Source organism: Melospiza melodia, chromosome Z (genome assembly GCF_035770615.1).
Source record: "Melospiza melodia melodia isolate bMelMel2 chromosome Z, bMelMel2.pri, whole genome shotgun sequence".
Lineage (NCBI taxonomy): Eukaryota > Metazoa > Chordata > Aves > Passeriformes > Passerellidae > Melospiza > Melospiza melodia.
Window position 1 is genome coordinate 51,743,067 of NC_086226.1, and position 25,613 is coordinate 51,768,679.

The 25,613-nt window shown below is 40.9% G+C and overlaps 1 protein-coding gene across 10 annotated transcripts in view; it reads right to left on the reverse strand.

Moving 5' to 3' along the window:
• Nucleotides 1-25,613, reverse strand: part of TJP2 (tight junction protein 2) — a 77,502-nt gene that overhangs the window by 24,692 nt on the left and 27,197 nt on the right. For 2 of the 10 annotated variants that reach the window (XM_063179999.1, XM_063180005.1), the window contains exons 1-2: nucleotides 846-932; nucleotides 194-217 (exon numbers count right to left, since the gene is read on the reverse strand). The exons of 5 other annotated variants lie outside the window; for them this stretch is intronic. In XM_063179999.1, the coding sequence (XP_063036069.1) occupies nucleotides 194-217; nucleotides 846-917 (96 nt within the window). In that variant the 5' untranslated portion in view covers nucleotides 918-932. Of the gene's footprint in view, nucleotides 1-193; nucleotides 303-845; nucleotides 979-18,112; nucleotides 18,133-25,613 lie in introns of those variants that run through there. 3 more of the 10 variants (XM_063180001.1, XM_063180002.1, XM_063180000.1) reach the window with 3 other exon arrangements.

Consider the following 25,613-nt stretch of genomic DNA (forward strand, 5'->3'; position numbering starts at 1 on the left):
CCATCAGAGTAATGAAGAAGAGAAGACTGAGAGGGAGGGAGAGACTACAAATGTTACAAATAATCAACTGGGGACTCGATCAAAACTAATATCTAAGTCTGCACCCGAACTGCGAAATTCCTGTACTCCACATTTAGTGATGTGACTCTCCTCTGAATGCATCAAGTGATGAGTTATGAAAAGCCTTCATCACCTTGCCAATTTCTTCATACTTCATCTGTAAGGAAACACAAAGGGATCCTGAGCAGCTTGTGCATTCCTTACAGGATCGCAGTTTCACTGCAAGATTGCACACCAAAACACTGGAGAGAGAAAGGCAGGCAAATGGTTAAGAACCCCACCTCCAGTTACTAACAGTAACTGTTTTACCCCCCAGGTTTCACACAGACAACAGGCTACCTGCAGTAAATGCAAATTATTGTAATTAGCTAGTCTAAATTCATTAGGGACTATAGTCAGTCCATTTCTAATTAGAACACTGTAGTCAGGATTTGCTTAAATCTGTCTAATGCTCATATACTAAAATGACAGGTGCTTTCTAAATACCCAAAATAGACTGTTCAGCAGAATCTTTGGCAGGAAACTAGTCAAAGTGCTAAAATCGCCAGTGTGCAAGAAACAGGCAGCTGCTGCAGCTCTAACTGACAGTCATCAAGAGATTTACACAATTACTTGCTACTGAGAGATCACCGAAGACAACTTCATTCATGCTGAAAGAAGAACAAAACCAGAAGACCTGCCACAACAATCATCTGGCTATAAAAGTGAGTTGGACAGGGGAGGGATATATGAAGGGAGGAGGGGAAGAAAAGATGTGGAGCAAGATGTAACAAAAAGCAACTCACGTGCCCTTTTAAAATCCCCAACTTTTTGACTGCATGTGACCACATTCTCTGCAGAGCTTGAGCTGTCTTCATTGTTGCAGGATATAATCTGTGAGGGAGCGCCGTACATCCCGTCTTTTCATCTGTTTCCACCACTCAACACTGTTATGTAATTCTAATACAATAGTGGCCTACATACTCTAACAAATCCTGCCGTCAGTTTCACACAGAAACACACCAAAACCGCAGCAAGGAAATGTACTGAGAGTTTAACTAACTCCCAGAAAAATGCAGTGCTGTAATCTTATGTTTGTTTGTTTTTAAAAGAAGTGTTGAAAACAGATAATTATGCAGCACCTTACTCTTCTTCCAAGCACATAGGGGTTCACCCCACCAGGAACCTAATTTAAACTTACAAGAAAAGAGGCTTAAGAAGCACAGCACACACTATCTGGAAATTCATATACTGACTATAATATTTTACAGAACTGTGTGGGCTTGGCTCCAGCAAGAAAAAGGAGAAATAAATACAAAATTGTACTCACTGCAAATAACAGTATTTGCCATCAAACACTTAGTAAAGTATCATTTGTAAGAACGATAAGCTAATTGTACAGCCAAACAGATAGGTTACTTTATTGGAAAATAGGTCAAGCTATCACTCCCATTTATGCTGCATGAATGCTGTGAAATTTAAGCCTCAAGTGAACTTTTCCCCTAGACTTTACATAAGTTTCACAGGCAGTGAACAGACAGGAAGACATACCAGTTTTGTACACAATGCTAACCAAAACCTCTATACATAGATTTCACTTTTCACTAGTAGAGAAATTTTAACTGTTAAAGAGTATTAATTTAGATGGTAGTGGAAAATGTGAAGGCTGTGTTGTTAATTTTTCAGTGCAGTTCTTTTGTTGAGTATTTTTGGTTTTTTGGGTTTTTTTGAGGGGATGCAGTTAGGGAGAATAGTGGGTAGGAGCGCCACAGCGGGACAAAGCATGTCTTCCAGTTTTTCCATTCAAAATGAAGACTGAATTCAGCATTCTGTATTTTAACTGTGAGGCCTCCTCTGCACTAGCCAGCCAAACTAGGATGAACAGAGGCTAGCGCCTTCATGACTGAGCTGCCAAGAGTGAACACCAAGGGAATGCATGAGAAGCACAACAACAACAGCCCCCAACTCAGGCTACCCACTTGGACCTGAGTAAGACTTTTATTAGGGTTTGGTGAAAATAAGTTTAGAATCTCCATCAACATTTCTAAAAGAGCACATTCCTCTCAACAGACTCACATTCACAGTTTCCAAAACTGGTATTTATTTATTTATTTTTATAAAAAGGGCAGGAAAAAGAAACAAATATAAGTATGTATGTCTTTGAGACTTCTTTAGCTGTGCTTTTTTAGCTTTTCTGTTTTCCTCCCCCTCGCCATGAAAAAAACTTCAGAAGCACTCCAAATAGAGAAGAAAAGACCATGATGATATAAGAGAATAAAAATTGTGAAACATTATCCATGAGCTGAAGCAGTTATAATAGCAAGGACTCTTTTTTTTTTTGGTTTTGGACTATCCTTTTTCTTTAAAGGAATATAACGAGAAAAATTAATGGATTGCCTCCACCAAAATTTAAAATGAAATTTTTCTGAAAAGAAATTTTAACAAATAATCAAGAAATCTATGAACATTACTGCAAGTGAAGAGACCAGAGAGTCAACAGAAAGATGCAGGTATTGGCATTTGGATGTTTAATTTTGAAGGAAAACAGTATCTCCAGAGTAGGAATACCTCAACGCAATCCTTTTAAACAGAGATGAAAAAAATTCCAAACAAGCATTGTCCCAGACACTATCCTTTCACTGTACCTGCATGCCTCTTCACAAAAAATAACTATAAAGGGAAATTGTAATCTAACTTCCCTCCTAGCACAAGATTATAAAGGCAATTGCAACCCTTGTACATATCACACCTATTATCCACAGACATTTAAAACTGAAACTCTTTTAAAGCAAGCTCAGTTCCAATGACAGATACACCCTCTGGTTCTTGCTGGGAGTCTATCCTGATAATAAAATGTTTGTGAATCATGTGGGGAAAGAAAACTAAGCGTGATGATCTGTTTTATAAAGTGGGGAAGATGAGAAGAAAAAGAGGGCTCTCAAAAAATTCAATCAAGCAACCTCAGAACATCACAACAAAATCTTACAGCAGCAGGCTGCACCTGTCCACTCATCCTGGGGTCAAAGTTTTAAACCTAGCACTGTTATCTCCTTCTCTGAAAACAAGGAAGAAAAAGGGTGTTTCCTAACACATAATCTATACAAGCAAGACACAATCTGTCCAAGCAAGCAGAAAGGACACCTTCAGCAGTCTTATTGGCTCAATTATGGAAGTAACACCAAAAAAGAGGTCCTAGCCCTCCAACTTCTCCTGTCCCTGCTTCGTATGCTACTATGGATGTAAGCTGAGTCTAGGTTTTCCCTAAAGACAGACTTATACAACAAAGATAAACAAGAACTTCAAGTGAAAGCTATCCACTTGTAAGAGACAGAGGGGCAGAGACTCTTCTAGCCAATGATAGGAACAACCAGGTGGAGGGAGTCCAAAGCAGCATCAAGATGTAAGTATTCCTGGTCTCAAAGACAAGTTACACTATGAGAGAAACTGCCTTTACATCTCACCTGCCCTCATAAAGGCAATTATGATGGACAAAAAAGGATGGCCTTAGATTTACATTTATAGGCTTTCAAAGATCCTGATCCACTTCAGTTTCTGGGTAACACTAAAGAAATGCCCTCTGTATGGAGTGGAGGCTCAGTGAAATAAGAAGCAATCTGTACATCAGTGTGCGGTGTGAAGCACCACATCTCTTTTTCAGCTGAATGCCATAGCCCAGGTTATTAAAGATGTCTACAAAATGATGATGATGATGAAACACAAGCTGCATAGCCAGAGCTTGCCAAGTATTCCTGACATAATGAAATGTAGCTGAAGAGGAACAGGACCTTTATCGGGCCTTTCTGGTGCAGTGAGGAAGCCACTTGCAAGAAGGCTCCAATTGGTGTGTTCCCATGAATTATCTGTGTATGATACAGCAGACCCTTGATTAGGATCCAGGAAAATGAGAAAAAACTACTTTTGCCCATGGATCATTCACAATACAGCCAGCATCTTGCACAAAAGGAGCTACCTTATTTTCTACCAATAAATACTCTGTATCAGAGAAGCATATCCTATTTTTCATATAGGTTCCTGCACCAATACAGCAACTCCCAGAACAGCAACAGATCCTCCTCAAGAAACAGTTTCCTAGAATGATGAATGACTCAAATTAAATAAAGACAAATGATAAAAAAATGGTTTGCAAAAGATATCCACTTGAAGTAAAAGATTACTGCTCTTCAATAATGGCAGAAATGCCTTCTCTTTCCTTCTAGGGGAACAAAGAAGAAATTTAAGGTACAGTTCCATGGTAAAAGATCATATTCTACTTTCACATTCCAGTAAAATCAAAAATAGTTGCTAGCATCACAATGGGTTATATTATCAGAATGCAGGAAGCTGGGGGGAAAAAATCACAAACCATACACATAAGTATACTTCTGACACGGAATAGAAATTTTTGAAGGAGAAGAAAAAATTCACATAGAAATGAGACAAACAATCTTTCTTACTCTTCCTGCTAATGGAAAATTATCAATTACATTATATAAGATTTGCTTTCATCTAAATTACTCAACAAGAACAAATACTAGCAAAATATGTTTGCTCTATTGACAAGGTAACAAACACATTCATCAGCAAGCTGGTCAAGTGGAAGTTGTCCCTGCTTATGGCAAGGAGGTTGGAATTACATTATTTTTTAAGTTCCTTCCAACCCAACTCACTCCGTGATTTTGTGTATTATTAGACCTTGTGTCAGAAACTGTTTTTTTTGCACAATGCATGCAGAAACAGCAATCTGAAGGGCTGCCTAAACAGACCTAAAAAAACCCATAAATTGAGCATAATGTTTCTAAGAATTTGTTTTTCATAGGTAAATAAGAAAAAATCATGGTGAGTTGAATGTCACTATAAAGAAACACAAACCATTCTTCATGTAAAAGCCAAGATGTTGTTTAAAGCTTTTCTGAATCATATTTCACCCAGGAGTTATACCATTCGGTTGCTATAAATTGTAAATTCTATCTAAAACAGTACCAGCAAACACTGCATAAAGTACAACAAGCCTATTCCAGGCATTCACAAACCAATTCTTACTTCTTAAGTTTCATTAAAGCTTTTAAAATGACTAAATGAGAATGGTTAACTACAGTTAACTAAACAATAATGAAAGGGTCTTTTGTTTCACTTCTTTCAGGAATAGTATGAATCCACCATGACAACAATGCCCACAGTCATTGCTTGACACTGTGCTGAGCACTATTTCACTAGGATTTTTGCTTCCAGTTAGCAAAACTACTATTTCTTACAAATCAACCAGTACCAAAGCTCTTAACTGCAGAGCCAAGAGCATAATTTAGATTTCTTGACTTCAAGTCAAGTAGCCTAAGTGTTATGCAAGGAAGCCAACACATAGATTTCCTCTGTTTGTGTCAAATACAAGTCTTGCAGGAAAATAGCCCCTGTAATTGGGAAACAGGGATCAACCATCTCCTATTGTGGGAGTTTGAGCCAGCTAACATGTGAGGAAGAATTCCAGGGTGGCAGAACCTGCATTCATTTCTACCTCTTCTTGCACTATGACACAATAAATGCCTTCCAGACTGCAAGCTAAACCAGAATCCACTTCTACCCAGAACTGGGGAAATGAAGGGCAACAGCACTGTTCATCAAACTATTGAGAACATTAATTGACAAATGCATCTAGGTCTCATTTGCATTGTAGCCCTGATATTAACATTCACAGCATAATGCCCCAGATCTCCCAGTGCACAAAAAATTGTTTAACAAATTAGCCCAAGGGGATGGAAAAAGGTTTCACACACAGAGATGATCTATGCTGATCTGGATCTTTGACAAGTTGTGTGCTTTTTAATACAAGATGTATCACTTCATCCAGCTCACAGCATTTAAATGACAAACAAAGCTTAAATGAAATGAAGGATATCGCACAATCCACCCAGTGCAGCAGCCTCTGCAGCAGCATTCTTCAAATGGCTCACAATGATGAAACAACATTCCCCAGCTGAGAGATTTTTTTCAGGAACTTGCCCAGGCAGGAAAAAAAACCCCAACAAAATAAACCAAACCTACATCAAAAGAGAGGCCTGGGATTTGAGTTTTGTAAAGATTTAATTTTTCTGCAATTCCAAAATAGAAAGGGACTACTAACCTTGACACTGAAAAGAAGACAGTAAAGGATGTGGCATAAGGCGTCCCTTTGGTGGATTATAGCATAGGGCACATAATCACTGTAAAGTTCTGTTTTGTTTCAACTCTGTATTAAGGAAGCACCTAAATAAAAATGGGGAGACAATATCTGCACATATAAATATTTGAGTAATGCATACAGTAGACTCTTTGGGGGAGGAAAAAAAAAAGCATCTTGTTTTTGAGGAAACTTTTTTCAGTTCAAGACAGCAAGATACTCTCTAGGAAAACTGTATTTCCTGCATATTTTTACCAAACATTTACCAATTATACTGAAAATTTTCAGAAAGTGGGACAAGCATTTTTGAAGGAAGAAAGGGAGAATCAGGATTTTATTAAAATATTTTGGTGTCAAGTCACAATTCACCTTAGAAATTGGTTATGAAAATCAATGGTGCATTGTATTTTTAATTTGTTTGTTCTCTTGCTTTCTAGGTGGTTTCTTCTTCTCAGACTTGTAAAGTTTCTTTGTCTCTAAAAATGAGCACATTTGGAAGGTTCTCACAAGACCAACGCCCCTTTTCATCTTTGGCTATGCAGTTTTTCCTTCACAAACACACAACCTCATAGGCTGGGGTACAGCTTTGCACGGTATGAACTAAACAAATTCTTTCTGACCATCAGTTTTCACACTCCTGCTCATTTACATGCAGCTCCTTGACTCTGTGAATTCTGCTGTTCAGTTCTTAAAAAGAAGCCGAGACAGCTTTGGAAAGCCACAAAAACATCCTCATTTTTTCTCACTGAATTACTCTCCTGCCATTTCTGTCAGCTGAAGTGGCAGGCCAAGGCAGATGGCAGAACAAATATTAGAACTCTGCAGCTAAATTCAACTTGGACAACAGATGAGGCTTCACTTTTAAGCATGCACCAGGAAAACAAGAATTTATAAAAGGGACAGATTAAATCATAGACTCGTTTAGGTTGGAAATGGCCTCCAAGATCACTCAGTCCAGCTGTTAATGTAACACTGCCAGGATCACCACTACGCCATATCCCTAAGAGTATGCCTACATGGCTTTTAAATACCTCCACGGAAGGTGACCCAACCACAACCCTTGGCAACATTTTCCAATGTTTGATAACCCTTTCTATGAAGAAACCATTCCTAATATTCAACTGAAACATCCTCCTGGCACAACTTGAGCCTATGTCCTCTCATTTTGTCACTAGCTGTCTGGGAGAAGGGACCCACACCCACCTGGCTACATCCACCTTTCAGGCAGTTGTAGAGAGCAATGAAGTCATCCCTGATCTCCTTTACTCCAGGCTAAACAGCCTCAGCTCCCTCAGCTGCTTCTGACAGGGCCTGCGCTCCAGACTCTTCACCAGTTGTTTCCCTTCTCCAGACACACTCCAGCAATCCAATGTCTTTCTTGGAATGAGGGGCCTAGACAGGATTTCAGGTGTGGCCTCACGAGTGCTGAGTACACACGGACAATCACTTCCCTCATCCTGCTGGCTAGACTATTGCTGATACAGGTCAGCATGCCAGTGGCCTTTTTGGCCACCTGGGCACACGCTGGCTCATATTCAGCTGCTGTCAACCAGCACCTCCAGGCCCTTTTCTGCTGGGCAGCTTTCCACAGCCTGGGGTTCTGATGAAAGTGTAGGACCCATCCTTTGCTCTTGTTGACCCTCATGCTGTTGTCTTGGCCGACGGAACCAGCTTATCCAGATGCCTGTATGGAGCCTTCTTACCCTCCAGCAAGCAGATCAGCACTCTCACCCAACTTAGTGTCACCTGACCAGATCATCAATTATTAAACAGAACCAGACCCAGTACTGAGCTCTAGGAAACTCAATTTGTTTCTGGCAAACAGCTGACTTTAACCCCATTCACCACCACTCTTAGGGACGGGCTATCTAGCCAGGAGCATGGAATAAAAAGAAACACAGAAAAAGGCTTCTATGGAAAAGACAGGAATATAGAAGTTCCTAAGTGGCTTTAAGGCTACTTAATAGTATGGGAAAATATATATAGATTATATTATAATTATATATTTATTGATTGTCTGTTCTGTGCTGGTATGGCCCCACCTCAAGTCCTGCGTGAAGTTTTGGGCACCACAATACCTCAAAAGATATAAAAAGTTATTAGAAGCAAGCATCCAAGATGGTGAAGGGCTTTGAGGGGAAGCTGTGTGAGGAGCAGCTGAGGTCACTTGGTCTGCTCAGCCTGGAGAACAGGAGACTGAGGACAGACCTCACTGCAGTTACAACCTCCTCGTGACGGGAAGAGGAGGGGCAGGCACTGAGCTCTTTTCTGTGATGACAGTGACAGGACCAAAGGGAATGGCCTGGAGATGTGTGAGAGCAAGTTCAGGTTGGATATTAGAAAAAGGTTCTTCACCCAGAGGGTGGTTGGGCACTGGAACAGCTCCCCAGGAAAGTGATACCAGCACCAGCCTGACAGAGCTCCAAGAGTGTTTGGAAAATGCTCTCAGGCACATGGTATGATTTTTGGGAATGTCCTGTGCATTTTTGGGAATGTCCTGTCCTATAGCAAAATATAATTTTTATTTACACATATATGCACACTAAATATATGCCCTGTGGCACAGACGAGCAGAAAGCAAGCCTGCTTTCCTTCCCCCGTCGGCTCACGCTGCGCGTCACAAAGGCCTGCAAGCACCAGGAGCAGCACTGCCTCTTCCCGCTGAATTCCTGCGGGGCACCTCACAGTCCCGGGCAGTGCTGAATTCCTGCAGGGCGCCTCACGGTCACGGGCAGTGCAGAATTCCTGCAGGGCACCTCACGGTCACGGGCAGTGCTGAATTCCTGCAGGGCGCCTCACAGTCCCGGGCAGGCCGCGCAGAGCGGCGGGGCCAGCGGCGCTGCCGGGCCCGAACGCGGCACAGCCACTGCCGCCGCTGGGGCTCAAATGTCTGCATCACCGCAACCCGGAGAAGTAAACATGAAAATTCTGAGAATCCGCATTAGGCCAACATCTTATTTCATAATAAATATGATAGAAAACGTGATGTTAAAACAAATTTGTTCGGTGCTTTTGCTTTTCTTTCTTTTATCTCAAGCTCATACCTTTTCACAAACAGACTGGGGTTGGAGTTGTTTTTTTGGTTTGATTTTTTATTGATTCCAGCTTTATTAAGTGCTTTTTCTTACCACATTTATTTCAGGAATTAATTGAACTATTTATAAAAAGGAAACAAGCGTATTCCCCATGCAGATTCATATTCTCAAAAAAGAGAAAGATCTGGTACTCCAAAGATAGACCACGCACTAATGTGGAGAGAGACACCAAGATGCCATGAAAACAGGTACCTGAAAGTCAGCAATCCCACATTTTAGCGCTTAACAATAAAAAGCAGATCTATAGTTACATTTTCAGAGCAGAACTTTTTCTTCCAAACTGCTTTTTACCTGAATTTAAACAGTTTACACTTTCAGAAAGTACCACGAGGTCCTTTAAAGTCCTGATTTTGCTGACATAAAAGAGTAATTTCTCATTACACCAGAGGGATTTCCTAAAATTAATTCACTTGTATTTCACAGTACTTGTGATCTTGACAGTAAGAGCAACAGTTAACAATTTCAACTGAGTATGCAGAAATTACTAGGGATTGTGTGGTGTCTTTTTAAAACAGTGACACTTATTGAACAAATTAATCCTTTTAGCAAGAGATTCACATTATCATTCCCTCTCTTATTATTATGGAAAGGCATTACTACAAAAGCAGTCACCTGAATTGGTTTGGTGCTACCCAGAGGAGGTCACCATTCACCATTATCAGAGGCAGGGATGGGGGCAAAAAGCAGCATTTATGCAGCAGTGTAACAAGTTCCCAACATTAAAACTCAGCATCAATTTACAACACCCATGTTATGCCAATTAAAATCACACATGCAAAACTTTTCTGGGATAAGTGGTAGACACAAGTGGAGTAGTTTGTGCTTGTTACAGCTGCTACTGAACTTAGATGCATACACAGGCTTCATCAAAACCCTGTAAAATATCCCATCACAAATGAAATAAAAGCTTGTTCAAGATGAAGAGAGGGGAAAAAAGAAGCTGATTGTATTCAAAACACAGCTGCAAGATACTCAGGTCTTATCTACTAATTACCTAAATGTCAAAAACTTCAGCTTAGAGCTATTCCAGGAGCAAGCTCTCTATCTTTTGTTCAACAACAGTTCTTTCATTGCTGTGATAAAATTGCTTCAGTGCTCCCCCAGCAGGAAGCAATCAGTTCTTCAAAATTTGTGAGGGAACAGTTCCAACTGAAATAGAAAACTGCCATTTGGGGAAAAAACAAAACAGATCCTATGCCCCTGTCATCATGTCTGTGTTGTCGTCGTCCCCCCCCCCCCCCCCACACAGTTAAATTATTTTAATTTTTAGAAAACAGTTTCTGCTCATTGAGAAATAACACTCTAGCAACTAACTTTTTTTTTCATCGAAGATGTCTTCCTTTTCACATATTGCTTCACAGAGGATAGCCAGAAGCAGGTTTTCCCAAGTGTTCTAGAACCTACAGCACCAGTCGAGTGGAGGAGCCTTGGAAATGACAATTTACCTTCCCACAGGTGTTGAAAGAAAACAAACCTCACCTCCTGAGGCACAGCCATGTGCCCATTCTTGCAGTAAAGTACATTTCTCCACCACCTGTTTTTTAAAAACTCAGCAAGGCTTGAGAAGATAAAAACCTGGAAGCCAAGTGATTTCATCTGCAGATCAAAATTAATTGAGGTTAAAGGCTGACATTATACTTGAATTATACTTGAATGTTTGATATGGGCATGGACACTGGAAAATGGAGAGTTTAAATGCAGTTTCATTTTCTGAATGTTTTTCCTAGACTTTCATCCTGTCACACAGATTATGAAGATTTTTTTGCATACGCTTCAGGAAGGTAACTACTGAAGGGATGCAGAACTTTCAACTCACCTGATCAACGCTGGCTTTAAAAGCTACTTCTGACTCAGTCAGCCCCATTCACTTTAACTGTAAACATAATACATTTCTTTACAGTCACCATGTTTCTATACCTTCTGCACCTTGGGATACCCACACAAATGAAGTCTGAGAATTAAAGTGCTACAGCAAATTGTGCATAAGCTGAGTTCAAGGAGACTTGAACTTTTCTTGGCATAATAAAATAAAAATTCAAAAGTTTGGTTTTGGTGTGCTTGCAGTACCAGGATTTGGTGATAAGGTAAATCAAACTCAGTAGGTGTACATAGTCAATTTCATTAAGTTAGATTTCATTGGGAAAAAAAATTAACTGTGAAATAAAGTAATTTTCTGGAGTGCCTCATATCAATAATTATTTATGCTGTGCAACTAAAACATAGCTTTTACTCTTGTGGCATCTTAAAATTAAAAAAAAAAAAAAAAAGAGACACCCCCCCCAAAACCAAACAAACCCCCAAAAAACAAACAAACAAAAACAACCCAAAAAAGACCACAACAAAAAACCCAAAACCCCCCACAAACAAACAAAAAACACTAAAAAAAACCCCAAAACCCCAAGCCAAACCAACAACAACAATGAAAAAAAAAAAAAAAAAAAAACAAACACCAAAACCCAAACACAAAAACCCCCCAAAAAACCACCAAACCACTGAAGCACCATATGTATTACATGGTCTGAAGTTCTAATTATCATTTCATTCAACTTCAGCAGTACACTTTGTACTGCTACTGTTTTTGAATGTTTCATCTTCCTGCATCCATATTCAAGTAGCAAACCAAGCAACAGAAGTGACCAACTCTAGCATCAAAAGATTGTTATTCCATTGGTCATTCAACACCTTCAACTCTGAGAAAAACAAGCTGGGTACCTGTCTACTGCTTCCTGCAACTGGTTTTTAAAAGGCCAATTCATTACTGGGATACAATCCAATCAGGCATGCATTTATATTTAATCATCCAGTCATAATTGAAGACAATTCAAACAATGGAACAATTGTTAGTTTCCAAGCTGCATCCCGAAACAGATTTTCTATCCCAGTTAAGGTTTCTAGCAGCCTTTGTTCTCACTCTATTAATAGAACAACGATACGTAGTATTCTTGAAAGCACTTTACTTTTAGTCAAGCATTCCTCTGTGTGTGTATCTAAGTATGTAATCTTACTACACACTATTACATTAGCTTTATTTTCTTGTCTGAAGGAAGTAAGGAAGGAATATAGCTCTGTGTAACGCATAAAATTTAACAGTACGTTTGATCATATCTCACCCTAAAACCTCATAAAATTCACACTATACAATGCATTTCATACAACTACCAACACCGTATCACAAGCCTCACAGAACACAAACATCAAACTAAAGGTCACATTGACCAAAAGATACCAAAACTGTATAAAATAATCAAGCTGTTTTGAACTTGAAGTCATACATTCAGCATCATTTATACACATGCCACAACAAACAGCTCAATTCATTAGCCAACTTTTCACTGTTTTCCAGTCACACTAATCATGCCTCTCGACATTCTTTTCCTTCTACCACCACCTCCTGCCTTCAAGGTCTTAAGCAACTCACCTCTCCTTCTCAAGATGTTTCAACAGTCCAGTCAGCCATGCCAGAGAGCATTGCTGAAGTTCACTCCTAAACTTCAACATGGCTTGCATGTAACTAAAATGAAAACAGAATCTGTTGCCAAAGGGAGTTAGGCAATTTTTCTGTCATCCAGTCAGTGGGGTGCACGGATTCAAGTGGAGATCTAGGGATCGCATATTTGAAGGGTTTAGGTCTGTAAGTCTTGTATTGATACTCCTCACAGTGTATTTGGAAAAAGAGTAAATAAATAATCACCCAGCCCCTCCCAAGACCAAGCCTCTCCCAAGAGACAATGGATTAAGCCAGCTGCACCTGCTTTAGTAAATAAAACACATTCAGAATCCCTTTACTCACAGCAAAGGTTCCTCCTCAGAGCCTCCAAAGGACTATAATTACTTTTTCAAACAACAAAATCAATCATATAGCCACAGCTCTGAATTCTTCTGGGGCAGTGTCACCAGCAACCTATCATCCAACATAAAATAGTATTACACTAAAGTTCACCGGTACCTGACAACACTCTGAGGCAAGAAAACAACAGAAGGGCAGATGAGAGTGGTAAAATTCAAGTGGTTTTCATTCCTTTCCCTCAATCTTCTTGCAAGGCTGGATGTGAACTCCAAGTACACCTACCATGCAGTTTAGCATGACTTTTCTAACTAAAATTATGAAGTGACAGCAGCCAAAAAACAAGCAGTAAATCAACACAAGGGACAGAGGGATGAAGTCAGCTGCCCTTTTCTTTCATATCAAGATAGTAACTTTCACGTGTCTGGTTCATTTCTACAGCACTAATTTGAGTTTATCTGCAGCCCTTCTTTCTTCACTTGAAAGGATGCCAGCAAAACAATTTAAAACTAGAGCCCTTGATGCAATATTTCTACTGAAACACTTCACATGCATGTAACATCAATGTAAGTAACTTCAGGCACCACTCCAACCATTAAATGAAACCAAACTGACACATCCCTATGAAATAGGGCACTTCCACTGAACTGCAAACTGAGTACACAAAGAATAAACTAACAAGAACAAGCTCAGCAAGTTACAGAAAAAAAATTATTCCTCCTTTTGCAACTTTCATAAACCACATGAGGCTTTGAAAAGAACTAAGAAAGAAAACAAGAGAATCCTTTTGCTTATGTGGCTGAAGGGAAAGTAAACAGGTCAGAATCATTAAGGTTTAGAAATGCTTCCATTAAATTACCACCCTGAGCAAATCTCATTTTGGTAGCAACTAGTTCATTCTCAACTGAGATTTGGAATAGAAAGTTTTCTTCTTGTGGTCTGAGCCACATGAAAGAGCATTACACAATTCAAGAACCTTCTGACACACAAAGCATAAGCAAGCCATAATAACCATCTGAAAAAACCCTGAAATTATGTACCTGCCTGTAGATGAAAATGTTTAAAAAAAATCTAATCAAATTAGTGTGATCCAAGAGTTTTAGTCCATTTATATTGCTGCAGAAGACATTAGGAACTTAGCTTTTGGCTTCTACAATATAAAGCAGGAAAAGAAAGCTTGGAAAAGGACCTGAAAATTAGGTCAAATTATAAAAACAGGGGAGAGAAGTTAATTAATAAAATTTAACTAATGAATAAAATTTAATTAAATTCTGTAGTTCACCACCATAGCAAACATTAAACAGACATCATAATAACAAAAAGCCATTCAGAAAATGATAAACATACTTAAGACATCCACATATGTTAGAACTAGATTATAAGTATTTCACATACACTAAAGGGACAGCAAAGAGGGACATAGTAACAGCACTCTGGTACAGGGGGTCTCATATTCAACCAACAGCTAGCTTGACAAGTGGCTCTGAGGTACAAGACTCCTCACCTTCTTCCACCATCCCTAACCTATCCTTAAAACCTTCAGGTGCACCAGGCACTGCACACAAACAGCCAGGAAAGAATTATTGCCAAAGAGGAGCTGAGCAAAGAGCAGCTATTGGAAATGTCAGCAGGCATCCGTCTGCAAGCAACACTATGTCTTCAGAAGTCTGACACTGGGATTTTTTGCCCTAATGTAACACATCATACTGAGGTAAAGCACATACAAGTATCTGTCAACTGCCAGCAACTAAAGGGGAGATCCTGCCAAGCTACAGAGTCAGAAACAATATCCCCACTGAAAGACTTTTAGGAAACTAAGTGTTAGAAAATAAAAAATTCACAGCCAAACTATAATGGTTACTTAGCCCACAGAAAAAACAATGCAAGTACAGCTCCATACAGCATAAACGAGTTCTTATGCATCATCTAAAGAGCATGCACACACATGCTACCAATTAGCTATGCTACTGTCACTTCAATTGCTTTAATAATGTATCAACTCTATGAACAGAATAACTAAAACCACTGACCACTTTTTATTCTTGGAATAAGAATTTCTACGGAAAAGAAAGAAATAAAAAAATGTAAGTTATTTTTCATCCTGTTCTGCAACTCTTCAAAAAGCTTCTGAAACACTGGTTGGACAGAAGAATCCTCAGCCACAGCCATTAAAAGAAACTCACATTATCCACTAGATTTTTGCAAGTGCTGGAACACAGAAAGAAGAGTAATCAGTGCCAAGTGCTGACCCGGGCAGCAAGCTGCTCAGTTCAGTCAAAGGCTAACAATTTGCTTCTCAGAGCTTTGTTTATGGAGCCTAGAATGACAGTCTAGCTAGACATCCTGCATTATCAGTGAAAAGCTCATACTGACTAAAAGTCATTAGGGGTGAGCATTCAGAATGCTCTCTTGTCACAGAATAGGCATGCATGTGTAAGCAAGAGGTAGGGCAGGCTAAGTATACACATATTATTAAGTCATAAATCAATGAATAATGAATAGGTGCATTATTTCTTGTAGCTGTATTCAGATGCTGTAGATCAGAGCTGGTTTCTTTCCAATTTTTTTTTTTAATGCTGTGTTTTTTTAACATCCAGAACTCAGTTATGAAACATTCACGCAGTATTGTTTTCCAGATCTAGAGACTCTGGTGGCAGAATACACAAAAAAGATATTGCTCCCTGACTACTTAATTGGGCACAACAAAAGACACAAATACCTGGAAGGCTGCTGCTGATTATCCGTCTGTTTAGTTAACTGCTAGAACTGCAGGCCTTGAAGGAGCGTTTTCTTCTTTACTGCATTTTGAAGATCTGGGATAGACATGCCTGAAGAGTTCATGAAGGCATGTCTCCTACTATTTAGTAAGTTAGATGATGCTTTATTCTCAAAAAGCATTGAGTAACTGCATTTACATATTGTTTTCCACTGTACACTCCAGTTAGGATGCATTCAGGAGCATAAATCTGCCTGAAGGCTGGTACTTGCAGTATATGTCTCTCCTATCAGCACAGATGACACAAAATTCTTGGAGAGTTCTTAATTTTCATGGTAAGAAACACATTCCAAATATGTCTTTAAAAGATTAAGGGATTCTAAGTTCATTTGCAATTTTAACATCCATGAATTACAGCCAGAATTCCTAGTTATAAATTTTATATTGTTTGCACAGCTTCATTAGGAAAAATAAAAAGGAATCTAGAACTCACAGCTGTAGTATCTCTCCAGGTTCTTCTCTCTTTTTCTACAAAATAATGAGCAAACTGGCGTCTTTATAAAAGAAATGGAATTGTGGCCTTATTAGCAACTGTATTATAAGGAACATAACCATCATGATAGCTACACTGACCATGTCTCCTTGCTTGAGTTAGGTCCACCCAGAAAGATGAGCTCTCTCGCAGTCTCACACAGCAGACAGAGGGAGAGATCAGCCAAAGCTCCCCTTTTGCTGTCAGAGAAGCTGGTACTGAATTCATAACCTACACAACTAATTTCCACACTGCATGGACTCACAGCTGTGAACCAAAAAGACGCTTTAACCAAACCAATTAATTCTTACTTCTTTACATGAAAGGCAGGCCCTGAGGTGGTTTGACGAAATGCCATATACTCAGTTGAGACCTGGAAACCCACATTTTTTATCAGAACAGAAGCATTGCCATTAACCTCAAAAGGATTCCACCAATATTGATAAAAGCAGACCAATAAAATGTTGCTATTTGGGACAAATAGAGGAGACAACACACTCTGGCACTACATTTGTTTGAGTACACTGCAAAGCATTTTACTTCAAGAATCATTCCATGACTATAACTTTGTTCAAGTGAAGTATTTAAGCTATAGCCATGTGAAGTGTACATCTGTAAATGCAGGCTTTGTAACTCCTGTAGCTCAAACGTGCACCAGTCAGACTTTCCATCATCTCAGGACAGCACATGTAAACCTCATCCCCAAGAGACCCCTGCAAGGCACCAGCACATTATTAGGGCTGTTTCTATTTCTCTCGCCCCAGCCAACAGCAAATGATTGCACCTACTTACCAAATGTACTGGAGCAACAGTGTCAAATACACTGGGATCTGTGTCAAAGGACTTACAAGAAGGATTAAGAAGAGATGAAACACTCAAATACAGGTGAGGTTGAAGATAACAGAACAAGAAGAGAGGATTAAATTACCCAGATTAACTGCACAACCTCTGCGGCGAAAAAAAACCCTAACCAAACAAAACCAACAACAAAGAAAAACCAAACCATTCAAACAATAAACAACCCAAATACACAGAGTATGGAAATAATCTCCTAAAATAATCAGCACTTCAAGGATACTTAAGAGTACTGATTATTTTACAAAACACAAAACAAAGCATGAGGTGTAAATAAGTGTTTATGGCTTCCATCCACATTTTAGTGGACTATAGAGAAGTTCAGTTTTCTATATGCCGGCATGCACATCACACCACCCCTCCCCTCCTGACAGATGCTGCTTACTACTCCATAGCCACATTGAATACTGCAGTTCAGCAGTAATCTGACAATCTTAAAAAGCCAGGACCAGTGAGAGGGGGGAAGCGACTTTTCTTCACCAAACTTCTGCGTTTTTTTCTCCACTGGGGTTACTCTTGGTTAAAACACTGACCTGCACCCTGAGCCCAACCAGTATTTAAAATACAAAACTTCGAACAGCCTTTGGGCACCACAGGCACCTGCCAGCGCTTCAGAGCACAGGCTGCTTCCCCGCTCCCATTTGACAGGAAAACCCACGGTATTCCCACCGCCCTCGGCTCCAGCGCTGTCTCCGGCAGCCCGCGCCGGCGGGGAGCGCGGAGCAAGCCCGCAGCCCTCCCGGAGCGGCTCCTGCCCTCCACACGCGGGGCCGCAGGCGGGTCCCGCGGGTCAGGAACGCACCTGTGCGCCCGCCCGCCGCCTCTGCCCGCCCGGCCCGGCCCGGCCCGGCCCCTGGGGGCCCGCGGCTGGGGGGGCGGTGGGTGAGCCCGGCTGCAGCAGCAGAGGAGGAGCGCGGTGGGTGACGGGGATGCTACCGACCTGCTCCGCCCCGGCCGCGGGCTCCCGCGGGCCGCTCCCGGCGGAGCCCTGCGTCGCTCCCATAGTAACATCGCCGGGCCCGGCGCCCGCGGCTCCGGGGGCTGGCGGTCAGCAGTCCCGGCTGCCTCGGGAATGCTTCTCCCGCCTCCGCCCCGCGAGGGAACCGGCCGGGCCGCTGGCGAGGGGCTGCGGCGGAGCCCCGCGGGGGCGGCCGGAGCCCGGCAGGACAAAGCCGGCTCTGAGCAGCCCTCCACAGAGAGACTTTGTCCTGCCGGGGCCCGGCCGCCCCCGCCGCCAGCCAATCGTGCCTGTAAACGCCCCGGGGAGGCAAAGAAACACTTCCATTCTCCCTGGGAAGAAAAGAATTGTTATTCCCCATTTACAAAAATATTTCTTGTGTTCCTGACCTTGGCAGCGGCCAGCAGCTGACGCCCGTCACAGGATAAACGCGAGCGATGGGGCTGGTGGCTCAAGCCCGGGTAACATTCCTGACATGAGGCTTTTGGACAGTATCCACAGCCCGGTTCTGTCAAACCGACATGCCCAGTCATGTCCACCTTTTCTGTCAGTGTGCTTTTAGGAGGACGTGGATGTGAAAGCCTTCACACAGCTGACACTTCTCATGTCCGCAGCCTTGGTCAGACTTCCTTCCCACCACCTAACAGCCTTCCATACCAGTCTTGAAAGTCCACACCACTACTATTAATTCAGAGGCCAAATTGCTTGCTTTGGGAGCTGTAATTACATATTGTAAAAAAAAAAAAAAACATGTTATTGAGTTCACTATTCTCAAGAGCTTGCAGAAGCGAGTGGTCGCTAAAAACACTAAGAAGGAGAAGATGGGCAGAAATTCAACCACATTATATTCAGAAAAAAAGACTTCTTTCCCAAGTGCTGCTGTCTTCCTGGCTTTATGCTATTTTGGGTGGATGAGGCAATACTTGAATCAACTCTTGGAAGGAAGAAACTAAGAATGAGAACCAACTGTAAGGGAAAAACTTTCTTAAGCCAATGTTAAAAAAAAAAAAAAGAAGCAAACAGCCCATTACTTTGTATTGCCTACCCTCAAATCTAAAGAGAATAAGCAAAAAAATGCCAAAGCATGAACTTTGCTCCTGTTTGATGTTGTTCCTGTTCTCAGTTTTACAAGTGAGTGATACCATACAACGTTTTTGCTACGCTAGCAGTCCAGTACGTGGCCAAAGTAAGGACCATTTGGAAAAATGAAAGGGGCCAGGTTCTTCACACACATGGGATACTGTGATAGCTTCTGGCATCAAGAATTCGCCCATGATATACAGCATAGCAAGGCAAAAGAGCTATCGCTCCACACTGGTGCACACCTCTGCAAACTGGAGGCACTTTCCAAAGAGCACAGTTTGGCAAAATCTGCATAGAATGCTATGTCACAGCATTAGCAGAGAAATCCACTGTCCAGTACGTGTTGAAACGACATGACACAATGAAAACATAATTTTTCTGCAGACAACTACACAGTTGTAGATGCAAGAACAACATTTGTTTTAAGCTGGACGGCAATCTACTTTTTGAAAAGCACTTGTCAGACATGAGGTGGGACAGGAAAAGAAGCCACCAGATCTCTTGACTGCCATCTCTTAACACATGCAAAGTTCGTGACAGCATAAAGTACAGCACCAGCCTCCTGAAGCTGCTTCCTTCCACACAGGTTCTGGCAAAAGATAAAGAGCTACTACTCTTGATTCCCCCACTAGCCACAGCTTCTTGGCGAGAGCAGACAGTGCCAGTCAAAGCAATCTAAAGGTCTGCCTATCCTGTCCGAGGCCAAGAAGGATTATTTGCGGTTCCAGACAAAAGCTGTGGCTTGACCTAATGCCTCCTTTTGGTGTGTTCTGTGACTTCATCAAAGCCACAAGGTGTTATCACTAAGAGAGGCTATACTTCCCTGACCTGTAGGGCAGCAAGGAGGGTTAACACACTAAGCTAGCCTGAGGTAAGTGAAACCCAGATGCAGGAACTGACCACAAGCCAGATAGGCTGGATCCCTTACCACAAAATACCATCTGGGAAGGGCCTATCAGTTTGTCTTTTATTTAGCATCCTGCAATAACAGATAGAAAATAATCCATGTGGGCTCTCTAAATATTTTCCATGATTATCCATAAAATTTCTCACTTTTAAGAGCAAAGTATACATATCCTTTCGTGTTTTCTTTCTTTTTTTTCCCTCAAACTAAACAGCTACTCTGCCACAATGGGCATATAAATCATCCCATACCAGCCTGCCAATGTGAGCACTAAGTGGCCTCTAGTGCTCATGCTCACTCTAGAGCTTGGCCAAATGCCCAGATGCTCATAGTGATGGCATGGACTGATGTAAGAAACAGTGTAGTAACAATTGCCAGGTTTCTTATCCTGCAATTCAACCACTAACAGCAAAATTTCAGGCCTGCTCTTGACCAAGATGTCCTCCCAAGATGAATATGCAGGAAGGCCTTATGAGAGGAAGACACTGCCAGCTAAGCAACAAATGGAAGGATACCAGTGTAAACAGTGATGAGAATTGTGCAAACTCCTCCAGCACCTCAAGTTTCTGCCTCCTGTGTTAGGAAAAGGGGCAACATGTTCTCAAAGCATTCAATTTACTTAACAGCTATTCCATGGTGGCACAGCATCCCCATTCTCTCTCTTCCCTTGTAAACCAAACCCCTCACCTGCAGCTCAAGCATATTGTTTACCATTAGTTTAACCTCTCCTGTCTCATCTTCTCTGAAACACCACAAAACTCCTCAGTGTGGATAAAGAATACCTATAAACTAGCCAAAACTCACTTGGGACAGCAACACAAGCAGAAGAGGGGCAGGACCCTCAGCCAAATGGTCTGATGTGCCTGCGCAGGTCCCAGAACAGCCTCTGTGTTTGGAGGCATGACTGCATGCACATTTCAGTGACTGGTCTCCCTTTGAAATGGGAGGTGCAGGTCCAGCTGTAGTCAGTCCTGCAAGGGATACTGCATCATGAAGAGTAAAGGCTGGGTATCAGCACCATGTAAAAATTGTATGAACTAGGCTACTACACATTTGCAGCTCTGCTCCCTGCAGTACTTAGGACCAGCTTTTCCACATGTGCAATGACTCTACAAAACAGCATCATCTGCAGGGGATTTTATGGAATGTTATGTAGGTGTAAAGGAATTTTAAAATTAACTTCAATGGAAAGATTATTGGTATTAGCTTTATGAAAAGCATGCAAAAAACTTACAGGGAACACATTTCCCATTGAGATTTTCAGTTTAAGTAATCAAGGGAGACATTTTTGCCTACAATCAGATTGAATCTATGGTCTGTGTAGCACTAATTTAGAGAGATTACTTGCTGTAGCCTGAGTCATGCAAAACCTAGGACATATTCCATAAATTATCTAATGCTACTGTGAATGAAGCAGTTGTGCCACTTCCAGCATCCACAGAGAGAACACCCATTTAACACTACACTAGAGGATGCAAATTTAAAACAAGCAGCTGCTCTCACTGTTACTCCAGCCAACAGAGTAAGGCTATTCTGCAACTTGCCGGCAGCAAGCATGTTGTGATTCAGGTTCTCTCTGCCTCCTCTCTACCATCAAGCCTTTTAACATGTCCCTATGACAATAAATTATTTTTCTGTTTCTTCAAATGTTAAAGTTCAACACTTGGTAGTACTGCCAGACAGCATGCTGAAAAGGCAACCTCCTTTAAGAGCTGGGAACTGATTTCAGAAAGAGATACTGGTAATGTAGGCTGCTAGTCCAGTTTTGGAACTATCTGAAAAGAGATGCCAGTTTTGCTCTTGTTTATAAGCAAGCATTCATGATCCTGTCATGAGAGACACTGTAGAAGTTTCTAAAAATACCACGTTGTCAAACAGCCTTTCCCCCTTCCCTTCCAGACAATCTCTTTAGACTGCCATTTGTCATCAGCCTGCAAAATCACACAAATCAGCCAGCCCAGTCCTACTTAAATGATTCATAAATCCAATTACGTTTGCTTCTTTATATAGTAAGCTGGACACTAACAGATTCAACCTCCAGGATTAGAGGATGTGTAGGTAGCTGACCTCTGACTCTCAGGAACTGCCCAGGAGTTCCATAGATATGGTTCAAACATGCAAACATGTTCAAACATGACAGCTCTGCACTGGGGTTGTCACATACCTGGCACAATAATCCTGTTCTCTGTCTTGGGGGGACTGGAGAAGAAACACCTTGCATACTATCTCAACACTTGCTACCATGTGTAGAAGTGAGTCCAAAGAAGGGTCAGCAAGATGGTGGGGGCTGAAGCACTGGCTCTGCAAGCAGTGGCAGCTGGGTCTGTTTGGCTTGGAGGAAGGATGGCTTCAGGACACTCAGCAGCAGCCCACTGGTGCTGACAGGAAGAGACTGAAGAGATGAGGCCAGGTTCTTAGCAGTAGTGCAAGGCGGATAAGAGACAATGGGCCAAAGTTCAAACAAGACAGGTTCAGATGTACACAAAGGGAAACAATTTTCCTCATGAGGACAGACAGACAGTGGACCCACTGCAGACAAGTTTTACGGTCTCTGTCCTTGGAGGTTTTCAAACCCAACAGGGTAAAGCCCCAGGCAACTTGTTCTGATCTCACAGATGACCCTGTTTTGGGCACGAGGTTGCACAAGAAACCTGAATTAGGTCCCTTTCCACCTGAATTATCTTATCATTCTGGAATTACTGCATGATTCAAGTGCCAGCTTAAAGCAGAATGAGGCAATTATTATCCTGCCCCTTGTCTCCACTTCCAAAGTACAGCTTGTGATTATGCAACATAAAGATTTTGGCATGCAGCTGCAGGGTCTGGTCTGTTGTCTGTCTCTGATGTACTGCAAGGAAATACACACTTTCCAAGTCTCAAAGCAGCAATACTAAGGCTGTTATTTTAGAAAGCATAGATGTCCCGGGAAGAAACATAGAGCCCAACATACACAGCATCCCACACTTTGTACATAATTTTTAAGGGATAATCACAGTGTAAAATCCTTTCTCACTTAGAAGGCCACCTATTATGATGTTTTCAAGAGAAGAATATTTTAAATTTTTTCAACCTAGACACAGAGATTTACTGAGCCATCTCAAACTGTTAAAAATTTTAAAATGTAGATAATTATTTAGAGCAAGAGGCAGTACTGTTTTAAGTCAATCATAAACTCAATTTCTAAGTTTACAAAAAAATTTGAAACACTGTTACATGCTGAACAACTAGGAACAGCACTGGACATTAACAATATGAAATACAGTTATATATATATAATGTAATGTATATCTTTCTCACTGTTTTGGACAGTGATCAGTTCTAACAGATCTCACACATTACAAGTTTGGTCTGCATTAAATCAGAAGACTGTTTGCTTTGTTTGTTGCTACTTTCTTTTTGCAAAGAATATGGCAATTAGAACACAGATGTATAGCACATTCACAGGATAAATAAAACAGCATGAGAATATGCAGAGGTGCTTGGTAACAGGTAATAAAAATTATAGTTGTGAGAAAAAGAAATACAGTCTATTTGTTTTAACCACATTTTCATCTGAGCAATGTTTTAAATTACATTGCTGTTCCTTGAAAATTACACTAGTAAGGCAAGCAAATAAAATAGTTTGACCTACTGCAAGAGAGCAAAATAGTGACTCTGCTTGAACACCCTCTCCCCCCATCCCCTCCTCTACACGCTGTGCAAATTGAAACAACTTTGCTTGGCATAAGCACTTCAACCTCTACTACTTTAAGAAGCTACAAAAACTAAACCCACTATTCTAAAGAAAGAAATAACAATGTAGTTTAAACAAATCTAAACCACAGAAGTGTGTACTGTTTTTTTCCCCAGACACCATACAAAAGTGTGTATCAACATTTGAAAGGAAATATCTTCCCTAACTCCAATTTTTTCATTTTTAACTGCAGGCACATTCTGTTTGAACATTCATTTTGCTTACATCTCATTTCCTTCCTCTCTTCCCTATGTTTCTTGACTACTGGCAAGGATGCGAAACAATCCTCTGCTTTTAGCTATTTATCTGCCTTTCCCCACTAGAAGTCAAGCTCTACAACATCAAAGCTTTACCATACTAATCAACTGTTATGGCTCAAATTAATTAAGACAACACAATAAAGAAAAAAATCCCATTCTCATGGAGGTCATTATGCTTATTAAAAACAAGCAAAAGAATATGCAGATTACACAAGATGTAACATACAGAAAGATGTGTTACTTTTTTCCCTGATATAGGGGTTAATTTAAAAAACAAAGCTCCAGACAGCAGTTCTTCAGCCAAGTTAGTTCCTTAGAGCACGAAAAGTATGCTTCAAAGCTCTGCCTCTCCCCATCCTATTTATACTGGCAAACCTCCTGCTGATGAGCTTATTAAGAAACAAAGCAGTTCTGCAACCCTATTCAGAAACAGCAAGGTCCCAGCTAGGGTACTAATGCCCACTTTTGGGTGATGTTTTTCGCAAATGACTAAAGTGAGATGTCAATTCGTCCAAAAGAGAACAGCAAGAACAATAAGAGAAAGAAGACGGACACAACCATCCAGTCATTCCCTTGCCAGTTCCACAACTCCTAGAAGCCCACAGACAAAGCAGCTGGATGGACCTTCTGAGCCATCTCGATCTTGCTGATAAATGGTTCTGGAGTTTCTTTTGCTAAGAGTTGAGCTTGCAACTATCCGCATTCCCTGGTGTAAATTTGGCATACCCTACCACTGAAGGTTTTTGTTTTGAGGTAAATGTCAGAGGCTGCTCAAGACTTCAGCTGAGACATTCTGCCTAATTACATTTCACTGATATTCTTATATCAATTTTTCCCTCACTCCCAGAAAATTAAAGAGCTTTGGTTAAATAAGTCACAAATTAGAAAGTCAGGACAGCAGATATGCACATTCTAAAGTAAATTACTAAAGCAGCAATAGCTGCTTCATCTCAAAAATGGAAGTCAATTATAGTTTTGCAAAACATCAGCATAAAAACCTTTCCCTCTCCTAAAGTCATCATCTGTTAATCACTTACAAAAACAAGCCAAGCATGTTCGATTGACACATAAAACTAAGGATACATTTTATAGTCCTTCTGGAAGCACTTGAGAAAAGGTTTCAAAAGCAGGGTTAATATGCCAAAAGGATTATATTTACCTTAATGATGTACTGTAAGAAAATATGCAGCAAAACAACTCTCCCTGTGTGGCTATTCTGTTTCCTAGGACTGACTGAGTCACTAAGCAACTCCCATGAATATTACCCTTTGTGCTTAAAGTAATTTATTTATCCCCAAGTTCATGCTAAATATTTATATTTGCTGAAGACATCATCATAGATTACATCCATTCTTTACCAATGTTTAGCTAACAGATGAACTAGTACAGGCCTGTGCATTATTATTTGCATAACTTAAGCAGAATATTGACTTCATTGCAGAAACCTCTCCTCTTCTGGAGGCCTGTTGTACATCATCAAGTTCTCAGCAAATGTGCATGTAA